Source organism: Mandrillus leucophaeus, unplaced genomic scaffold (genome assembly GCF_000951045.1).
Source record: "Mandrillus leucophaeus isolate KB7577 unplaced genomic scaffold, Mleu.le_1.0 Scaffold64, whole genome shotgun sequence".
In the NCBI taxonomy this organism is placed as follows: domain Eukaryota; kingdom Metazoa; phylum Chordata; class Mammalia; order Primates; family Cercopithecidae; genus Mandrillus; species Mandrillus leucophaeus.
This window is the reverse complement of record NW_012106919.1, coordinates 4,042,636-4,053,410: the sequence shown is the minus strand read 5'-3', so window position 1 is coordinate 4,053,410 and position 10,775 is coordinate 4,042,636. Positions and strand designations below refer to the sequence as shown.

General features: G+C 39.2%; 1 protein-coding gene across 4 annotated transcripts in view; it reads left to right on the top strand.

Moving 5' to 3' along the window:
- Window positions 1-9,399, top strand: part of AMPD1 (adenosine monophosphate deaminase 1) — a 24,689-nt gene extending 15,290 nt beyond the window's left edge. For all 4 annotated transcript variants that reach the window (XM_012000799.1, XM_012000798.1, XM_012000801.1 and 1 more), the window contains 11 exons: window positions 2,078-2,297; window positions 2,829-2,958; window positions 4,010-4,204; window positions 4,496-4,627; window positions 4,994-5,157; window positions 6,482-6,608; window positions 6,792-6,955; window positions 7,620-7,740; window positions 8,412-8,585; window positions 8,749-8,859; window positions 9,225-9,399. In XM_012000799.1, coding sequence (XP_011856189.1) covers window positions 2,078-2,297; window positions 2,829-2,958; window positions 4,010-4,204; window positions 4,496-4,627; window positions 4,994-5,157; window positions 6,482-6,608; window positions 6,792-6,955; window positions 7,620-7,740; window positions 8,412-8,585; window positions 8,749-8,859; window positions 9,225-9,383 — 1,697 coding nt within the window. In that variant the 3' untranslated portion in view covers window positions 9,384-9,399. The remainder of the gene's footprint in view (window positions 1-2,077; window positions 2,298-2,828; window positions 2,959-4,009; window positions 4,205-4,495; window positions 4,628-4,993; window positions 5,158-6,481; window positions 6,609-6,791; window positions 6,956-7,619; window positions 7,741-8,411; window positions 8,586-8,748; window positions 8,860-9,224) is intronic.
- The last annotated feature ends 1,376 nt before the right edge of the window (window positions 9,400-10,775 follow it).

The following is a 10,775-nucleotide window of genomic DNA, read 5'->3' as shown; positions in this document are numbered from 1 at the left end:
TTTTGAACTTCCAAATTGTAATATTATTAAAGATTGCCAGTTCCACAACTTCCTGTCTGTAATTCCTTTTAATATTAAAATTGTATTAAACATGTCTCCAGTTTGGTAACTCATAACAGTGGTTTACCCATCCTCTATAATATTGACATTTAGTTTGTCTTGTCTTTATTTCCCCTAAGTTATGCTTTAATAATAATTATATCATTAATAGTGAGCTATTAATCCTTAAGTATAAGGATTTCAAAATTAATATTTGATGTAGCAACATGCTGTTTCACTTCTCTTAGGTTCCTTTTCTCCCAGTTTTGAATAGGAAATGTGCAGACTGTTTTGTTTTGTTTTCTTCTATGCTATTTTTCTCACTTTGGCTGCTGTAGGCATCACTTGCCAACAGGAGACTTTCCGATGCCTTCCTTGGGCACAGCAGTGAAGAGGCATAAATGACCATACTTGTTGAAAGTAAAAGGATGCATTCTTAAAGGCTCTGACAGTGTGAAATGTGTTCATGGCTTCCTTAGGCTGAAACCGCTAGCAGTGGAAAGAAGGGAACACATCCACTTAATCTCTTCTCAATTCCTTTAGCAGAAATTGTATGTGCTTTAAAAGGTGGGAAAAATAATTCTCATAAGAATTATTACTCTTACAATAATAATTTATTTTATATCTCTTTTTTACGTTAAAACCACTTTAGGTGGAGCACAGAGGATTCTTAGGAGAGTGAAACTATTCTGTATGATACTATAAGGGTGGATATATGTCATTATACATTTGCCAAAACCCATAGGCTTTGAGTGAACCCTAATGTGCACTATGGACTTTGGGTGATTATAAGGTGTTAATGTAGATTCATCTGTTGTAACAAATGGACCCTCTGATGCAGGATGCCTAGAGCGGAGACTGGCTGTGCGTGTGTGGGTGCAAGGGCTGTGGGGAAACTGCATTTTCTTTTTTTTCTTTCTTTCTTTTTTTTTTTTTTTTTGAGATGGAGTCTCACTCTGTCACCCAGGCTGGAGTGCAGTGGCACAAACTCACTCACTGCAACCTCCACCTCCTAGGTTCAGGAGATTCTCCTGCCTCAGCCTCCTGAGTAGCTGGGACTACAGGTGTACAACACCACACCCAGCTAACTTTTGTATTTTTTAGTGGAGATGAGGTTTCACCCTGTTGGTCAGGCTGATTTTGAACTCCTGACCTCAAACGACCCACCCACCTTGGCCTCCCAAAGTGCTGGGATTACAGGCATGAGCCACTGTGCCCAGTCTGGAAACAGCATTTTCTACTTAATTTTACTGTGAACCCAAAACTGATCTTTAAAAGCCTATTTCAGAAAACACTCTAAATTAAGCCTAATAAAAAAGATTGGCTTAAATAAGCTAAACTCTATTTTTTTTAACTGTAGTTTGACTTTTATTCTTATCTCATTATCTAAGACCTAATAATATGCTCTAAACAACTTCAGTAAATAATGAAGATTGTTTGTAAGTAGTATATGGATTACTTTATGTAAACAGTTCTTCCAAATAAATTGAAAAATCATTCTTACACTAGATAACATATTGTTTTATTTTTCTTTTTTTGAGATAGGGTCTCCCTCTGTCACCCAGGCTGGAGTGCAGTGGTGTGATCTCAGCTCACTGCAACGTATGCCTCCTGGGTTCAAGTGATTCTCCTTGAACTCTCTACTCCTAGCCTCCTGAGTAGCTGAGATAACAGGTGTGCACCACCACAGCCCGGCTAATTTGTGTATTTATAGTAGAGACGGGGTTTCACCGTACTGGTCAGGCTGGTCTCAAACTCCTGACCTCAGGTGATCCACCCTCCTCGGCCTCCCAAAGTGCTGAGATTACAGGCACAAGCCACCACACCTGGCCAACATATTATTTTTATAGTTGTTTTATGCTATGAAGTCACCTTTGAAAAATAATGCAAAAATAAAGGTTAGCTTAATTCCAGATAATTACAACTTAAGTACTGGATTCCAAGCTAAAGAGATGTTGTAGTATTTCAGATTTTGGTTATTTTTATGTGGTCGTTCATCCTATGTGCTAATATATTACTCTGTGCTTGATTGAAAAAGTCTTTACTCCTCCTGTGAAGAAGGGAGAGGACCCTTTCCGAACAGACAACCTTCCTGAAAACTTGGGCTATCACCTCAAAATGAAGGACGGTGTAGTTTACGTCTATCCTAACGAAGCAGCAGCCAGCAAAGATCAGCCTAAGCCACTTCCTTACCCAAATCTGGACACCTTCTTAGATGATATGAATTTTTTACTTGCTTTAATTGCTCAAGGACCTGTGTAAGTGTTTAGCGAGACCTAAACAACTAGTACTACGACTACTGATAGTAAGACTAAGTGTTTACTAAATGCTTACTATGTTCAAACACTATATTAAACCCTTCATGCACATTGTTCCTTTTATTCCTTACACTTGCTCTGTGAGGTGGTTATTTTCATAATTCCAGTTTTATGAGCTAAGACTTTGATGCGTTAAGTAACTTGCCAAAAGTGACACAGCTGGCTGAGCCAGGATTTGCGCTTGAATCTGCTGACCCCAATGCCAGGGCCTTTAACTTTGAACAACACTCTCTCCACGGAGTTTTAAGATATCTTTCCAAGTTCTCCCTCATTATTATGTCCAACATTGTTGAAAAGATTAAGCCTTTGGAGCCCACTACTTCTCAATGAGATTAACTGAAGAGTAAACTGAAAGGTTTGTTCCAATAATTATTTCCTAGGAATGATAAAGGTCCTGATAGTTTTGAAATTGTGACTGTTTTCCTTGAATGTCTGAAACTTTTTGGAGTTATCTAATTTTATTTTTCACAGTAAGACCTATACCCACCGGCGTCTGAAGTTCCTCTCCTCCAAGTTCCAGGTCCATCAGATGCTCAACGAGATGGACGAGTTAAAAGAGCTGAAAAACAACCCCCACCGAGATTTTTATAACTGCAGGAAGGTAAACATTTTAGTTGCTCCGAGGTAATTCCTGGGCAAAAGCAATTCAATTATTTATTGAGAGGCGCAAGAAAACAGTGTGTTTCTGATTAATCTAAGATTTCTACAGGTTTGGTGGATTTTAGTAAAAGCAGATAACAGATTATGTCTAATGGGTTAGAGTTAAGTGCCATTTCTACTGTTTTCCCCACAGAAAGGTTTGCCACATTTTTGGCATAAAAAATTATAGTTATCATCAACAACAAAAATAACAACAACAACAAAAAAAATCAAAAATGACCATTCTGGAATTTGAAAGATCTTCCCTCTAGTCCTTTTTCTTTGAATTCCTGACTGTAAGACCTTGGAGGAAGTGACAACATATTTTCATTTCAGTCCTCATTTGTCAAATTGGGAACTACATCTGCACAGTCCAGTTCACATGAGGATTGTGAATATCAAATGAGCTAGCCTAGAGATTGTGAAACCCAATCAACTAGAAACACTTCCAAGATGTATTCTGACCATCAACATGATTACAAGGAAGTGGGAATAGGAAATATATGAGCAGAGATTCAGGCCCAAATCCTGGCTCAGCTGCCTATACAACTTTGGACTAATTACTTAATCTGCTGAAATTTCAGTGTATAAAATTTAGTTATAAGAATATCTACCTCATAAAAGCCACCACCGTGTCATGGCTTCATAATTTCAATCCTTTATCCTTAGAGGCTGAAAGTTACGGTAGTGACTTCACTTCCAGCTGTGTTTCAGGAGTGAAGAATGGTCCTGAAGAATGTGTGGATCAGATGTAGGAAGTAAATTGGATGTACAGATATACGGAAGAAGCAAGCATTATTATTGCATCTAGCCAAACCTTCCACATCCTCACATGGGCACATCACAGTTGTAACGAGTTTTTTATTGCTGGACCACCTCCACCAACTGTCAGCTCACATCCTCATTATTTACTTTGTCCCAACATAGTGGGATTTGCAGCACCATATCCTCTAAACAGAGTATCATAACTAAGGCTGATTGATGTTTTTTTCTTTCTTTGAATGTACATACAGGTGGACACTCATATCCATGCAGCCGCTTGCATGAACCAGAAACATCTGCTGCGTTTTATTAAGAAATCTTACCAAACTGATGCTGACAGAGTGGTCCATAGCACCAAAGAGAAGAATCTGACCCTAAAGGAACTTTTTGTGAAATTGAACATGCATCCTTATGACTTGACTGTTGATTCTCTGGATGTTCATGCTGTAGGTTGAAATGCCAATGTCAGTTTCACTCTAATACTCAGAACCTCATGTGTCTTTCTCCTACAAGCCCTCCCTTCTCAGAGCTCTTTTAACTATCTTGGCTTGCCATGATGCCTGAAAGCACCACAGACAATTTTGAAGTTTGCTCATTGTCACCTGTCCCAAATTCCATTCTTGGAGCCCAATGCCCTCCCCCACTACCAGACCCCAGTTCTGCTTGACTATTTCCTAGCTCTCTGTGTCCAGACCGCTCTGGTAATAATACATTTCTGCAATTTTTTCCTCATTCAGGGACGCCAGACCTTCCAGCGTTTTGATAAGTTCAATGACAAATATAATCCTGTAGGAGCAAGTGAGCTACGGGACCTCTACTTGAAGACAGACAATTACATTAATGGAGAATATTTTGCCACTATCATCAAGGTGAGGAGGAACCAATCAGATCTATGGTACCTGGCACTGTTGTTGAAGAAAGGGAAGAAGGAAGGAAGGAAGGAAGGAAGGAAGGAAGGAAGGAAGGGAGGGAGGGAGGGAGGGAGGGAGGATGCTATCCCTGGGGCCAAACACCACACAAATGAATATAAGAATTTCTTCTGAAACATCCACTCTAATGATTTTTAAAGACCTCTATTCCTAAGGTAGAGAAATTAAGGGTGTGGTTTTGAGATTGATTAAGGACCTAGCCTTTTCAGATTCTGAAAGGAAGAGTTAGAAAAGGAATCTCCTCTCCCTAGACCCCAGAGGAACTTGTGGGAATTCCTGGCTTGGACTTCTCCCTTGGCTTTGCAGGAGGTAGGTGCAGACCTGGTGGAGGCCAAGTACCAGCATGCTGAGCCCCGCCTGTCCATCTATGGCCGCAGTCCTGATGAGTGGAACAAACTGTCCTCCTGGTTCGTCCGCAATCGCATCCACTGCCCCAACATGACATGGATGATCCAGGTCCCCAGGATCTAGTATGTACCTCTAGAAACTCTAGAGCCTGCACTTGTCTCATCTGCTTCAACTCCCCTGTATGAACAAGGAATGTGTTGCCCATCTAGATAGAAATCAGCTTTGTTAAAACAGCATTCACTATTGGGTCCTGAATGCTTGGTTTTGTGCACTCTGGATATAGCGCTCTTAACCACAGACAGGAGTTAGGAAGATCATTTCAGTTCAGTCCTCTAGCTTTATGAAGATCATAAATAACTTACTGAGAATGATTAAAACTAAGATAGAATAAGAACTATGTAGTTTGGTATACATTGTCTTTCACCTGGTCTTCTCTGTGTCAAGTCCATTCTTTCCCATGCTCATCTCTACTGGGATGTGGCTTTCTTGTATCAGAACCTTTACTACTGTCTGTCAATTGTCCCACCTACAAGTGCTCAAGTTCTCCACAATCAAAAAGTATTTATCAATGGTATTGCTGAGGATGTCATCTCCCTTTCATACCCCCTGCTGTCATTCATCGCCTTCAGGGATGGCTTCTCTTTCCGTTTGTTCAGTATCATTGATCTTTTACCTAACTTAGGTGTTTATGTATTTTCTGGCTACCTGTCTTTGTGTTCTGTGTGACCTACTGCAATGCAAGAGTTTCATCCCGTCTTTTTAACCAAAAAAGTAATTTTTTGACTAGGATAATACTTCCTGTCTAATAGGCAGAGAGGCAGTAGGTTGGTTAGGAGTACAGATTCTGGACCGAGAGTGGCGATACTTGACTCCTGGCTCCACCATTTCGCTGTGTTACCTTGGGTTAAGTCATATCACCCCATTGTGCCTTAGTTTCATCATCTCTAAAACAAGATTATAAACAATACCTAACTTATTGAGTTGTTACGAGGATTACATTAGCTAATATTTCTAGACACTTAGAAGAGTGGTTGGGATATATTAACTGCTATATAAGAGTTTGTTAAATTGCAGACCAGAGGTATTCTTGGAAATCATTTCATGCTCACTGTCTTGTAGCTGCACACATATATTGAGACTTTTATGGCATACTTGCTATATTCCTCTATGAGGACTTAGCTGTGAAGGTTTAGTTTTCTTATGACAAAGATTTGTAAAAAAGATGGGGGAATAGGGTTCACCAAAAAATTTTTACTTCCTGTGTGCAGCCCAAACTGAATCCCTCTCTGTAGGGGACCAAGAAGAATGTATGAGGAGCATGGACCTAGGATAGATATACCAAGTCTTTTCCTGTGCATGACATTCGGTCCTCTGGTTCCCTCATACTGGGGCTATCAGTCCTAAAAATCATTTTTTCTCCTAAATTCTCTTAATTCTTGCCTCTAGTGATGTGTTCCGTTCCAAGAATTTCCTTCCACATTTTGGAAAAATGCTGGAGAATATTTTCATGCCAGTGTTTGAGGCCACCATCAACCCCCAGGCTGACCCAGAACTCAGTGTCTTCCTCAAGCATGTAAGCATGACCTTTCAGGCCTTCATACTGCTGCTCATGAACCAACCTCCCTACCTGGTCATGACGAATTCTTGGTGCTTATCTCTTTATGTTTGGTCTGTGCCTTTGGACCTGAAAGTTTGTGTGAGGACTGGGAACCTGCAGTTGGACTGAACCCATTGCCTGACTCACTTTTCCTAACAGATCACTGGCTTTGACAGTGTGGATGATGAGTCCAAACACAGTGGCCACATGTTCTCCTCCAAGAGTCCCAAGCCCCAAGAGTGGACATTGGAAAAGAATCCATCTTACACTTACTATGCCTACTACATGTATGCAAACATCATGGTGCTCAACAGCCTGAGAAAGTAAGCAAGAGAGAACTGGAGCTAGGAGGGTCTATTTGACACAGCTCTTTCCACATATATTGGCACTAAAGGTGGTCAAGGGTCTCATGCATCACTGTGATGATTCCAACTGGCCCAAATCAGAAATTTCCTTCTCTTAACTTTTTTCTTCAGTTTATTTACTTAGGGGCAGAGATTGATATTTTGATGCTTTCACTAACTTTCACAGTTCATTTTTTTTGGGGGGAAGTTTAGGAATTTATACTAATCATTGTGTAATTAATTATAACACTTCATATATTTTACCCTTCTTGATATATTTGGGTAAGGAATAAGTAGAGGAATATTATACTGGGGTTTTCTGGAAACATTTCTCCCTTAAAGTTTGAATAGAATAGAATAGAATAAATGATGTGATGTTGATATTTGTAAATTTCCTATTGAGACTGAAGGTATTTCCATCCAGGCAATCAACACTTGATTTACTTCCTTACCCCTATATCCTCTGCTGCCTCTTTTTAGAAACTTTGTATTTAGGAAGAGTTAAGATTATTATTTGGGACTGTTTTGCTGAATCCTTTGGATGGCTTACTTCCTTCCAGAGTGTTCATTTTTCTACTGAATTTTCTTGTGAATCACTCCATACTCAGAACCTGTGATTCCAACAGCAGTTCTATTTCCCCAGGGAACGAGGCATGAATACGTTTCTGTTCCGACCTCATTGTGGGGAAGCTGGAGCCCTCACCCATCTCATGACAGCATTCATGACAGCAGATAATATATCTCATGGCCTAAATTTAAAAAAGGTGAGTTGGAAGCTCTCTTCTTAATTTTTACATTGGAGCTAGAGGAATCTTTTTTCCCTTAGCCAACCATACTGTCACAAGTCATTATCAACACTGGAATCATATTCAAGTAGAGCATAAAAGATTTTTTAGTTTAGTGCAGTTCATTCTACAGAGAGAAGTAAAGGGACTTGCTCAAGATTACCTTGCTAGTTGCTGTTAGAGATATGTTAACACAGATCTCCTGACTTCTAGCTTAGAATCCTGACAAGGGTAATAATTCAGAGATGGCCTGGCTTTCCTTAAGCTAGTTTTTGCCAGATTTCTTGTTATAGCATGCTTCAAGATGTTTTTTGTGAGAGTCAGAACTTTCTGGTAGAGAGAGAGGGAAAAAAAGAATGTTTCAAGGCAAAGTCTTTTGCCTGAGACAGACCATCTAACGTAGGCAATTATAGATCAAATAAACAATCTGGTTTGACTCAATGCTTCTGAAAATTAACGTATCCTAAATACATTTATCCCAAATAGCATTTACATTGAAAAACTCCTAAATTCTCCTTACTAAGGGACTTGAAGAACAAGTGATAATTTTGTTGAAAGCTGAAGCTTAAGGTAGATCATGAGATTGTAGTGTTTCTAGTTTGTATTTCTTTTTCAACATCTTTACGTATTTTTTCACTTTTCTTTTTCAGAGTCCCGTGTTACAGTACTTGTTTTTCTTAGCCCAGATTCCCATCGCCATGTCACCACTAAGTAACAATAGCCTATTTCTAGAGTATGCCAAAAATCCTTTTTTGAATTTCCTTCAGAAAGGGCTAATGATCTCACTGTCCACAGATGACCCAATGCAATTCCACTTTACCAAGGTATAGTATGGACTTGGGCAATACAAGTGTATTTTGCTGGACTGTTGTTTCCCATCCAGAATTTGAAAGTCAAATAAAGGTATTTCATTATTTTCTTTTGTGCAGGATACATATTATTTATTAATTCATTCCTCCTTTTTCCTCATTTAATAATTAACTGCAGGAGCCCCTAATGGAAGAATATGCTATTGCTGCACAAGTCTTCAAGCTGAGCACCTGTGATATGTGCGAAGTGGCAAGGAACAGTGTCTTGCAGTGTGGAATTTCTCATGAGGTAGACCTGTCCTCAAATGGCTTCCCTTCTGAGTATAGGGTCTGCTAACTTGAATACCGAAAAAGTAGTTGGGAAACACATGTGGAAAAATTGGCCCATGAATCACATGCAGTTACTATGGACAAGGACTAGAAGGGATTATTCTATCTCTTTGCCTATGCCTTTTGGGCAAGGGAAGTAAAATACACTTGATTTCTCAGCAGACTGTGAACACTGAGGCACTAGATGAGTGCTTTTAATGGTTTATTATTATTATTCTTTTGTCAGTGGCTAACATAAGGAAGGAAGTTTTGTAAAGAATACAATTATTGTCTATACCAGTGTGAAAAGAGACAACAATAATTCTGCATCCTTTTCTCTTATAGGAGAAAGTAAAGTTTCTGGGCGACAATTACCTTGAGGAAGGCCCTGCTGGAAATGATATCCGGAGGACAAACGTAGCCCAAATCCGCATGGCCTATCGCTATGAAACCTGGTGTTATGAACTCAATTTAATTGCTGAGGGTCTTAAATCAACAGAATAAAAAAAAATAAACCAAATAATAATATGAGTGAGAATTTCATTGTAGAGTTTGAATAATAATAGTTACCTGTTAATTGAGTCCCTACTATAAACCAAGGACAATATTAGATGTTCCACTGATATTATTTCATTTAATCCTTCTCACAACCTTTATAAAGTAGACATTATTATCTCCATTTTGGGGAAATTAGTACACTAAAGCTAATAAGGTTAATAACCTGCACAAGGATATACCTGGTGAAGGGTAGCAGTGGGAATGTAGGTTTCTCTGACTGTAGTCTCTATGACTTTCAGGCAAAATATCTAATAAAGCTGGGCAAAAATACAAGCAAATGACTTTTTGGGAGATAGGCTTCTGGTTTATAGAATGAAATTTGCTTAAGGCACTTAGAACCATTAAAAAGTCCTTTGACAAGGTATAAGTGAATAGTGGCTTTTTTAGACAAAACCAGTGGGTGTGCCTTAATATAAAAAATCAGTACTTCTGAGTTAGTATACTCAGGGAGAATTTATCTTACAAAAGGATTCTTAGCTTTAAGGATGTAATTGACAATAAGATTATAGTGAGCTAAACTGGTACATTTTAAATGATTTTGCTTACCAAAGTAAAATGCACATATAACTTTTAAGAAGCATGCATATTACTCAAGGTCAGGTGAAATTCCAAATGGGCAGATGATACTTTCACACATACAACTGTGTTGGCATCTAGTGGCTGGGCTGACATTTCATTCAATTTACTCAGTAAACAATTATTGATCAAATAGCTAAATTATCAGGTACTATTCTAAATACCAAAGGTATACAGAATAAGACTTCATTCCTATCCTCTAGTTGTCCTCAGCATGAAGTTACAGTGTGGCTATAAGTAAAAAAGAGAATTTTGTGAGATGTCTTCAAAAGTTATGAACTTTTTTCTTTTTTATGAGACAGGGTCTTGCTCTGTCACCCAGGCTGGAGTGCAGTGCAGTGGTGTAATCACAGTTCACTGCAGCCTTGGCCTCCCAGACTCAGGTGATCCTCTTACCTCAGGCTTCCGAGTAGCCAGGACTATAGGCACATGTCACCACACCTGGCTAATTTTTTAATCTTTTGTAGAGACACGGTTTCACCATGTTGCCCCGGCTGGTCTCAAACTCCGAGGCTCAAATGATCCACGTGCCTTGGCCTCCCAAAGTACTGGGATTATAGGCATGAGCCACTGCGCCCAGCCTGAACTTTCAAATGGAAAAAAAATTGAAAGCAAATTCCTGCATGTTTCTATATTCTATACAGGCAGCCATAAGCGTAGGTGTAACCCTGACGGCATGTTTGTACTAGCTCTGGTGTAAGAATCTCTTCCTGATTTCTTAAGTTGAAGTTTTGTTTGTTGAGTATTTGTAAACCCTTTAAA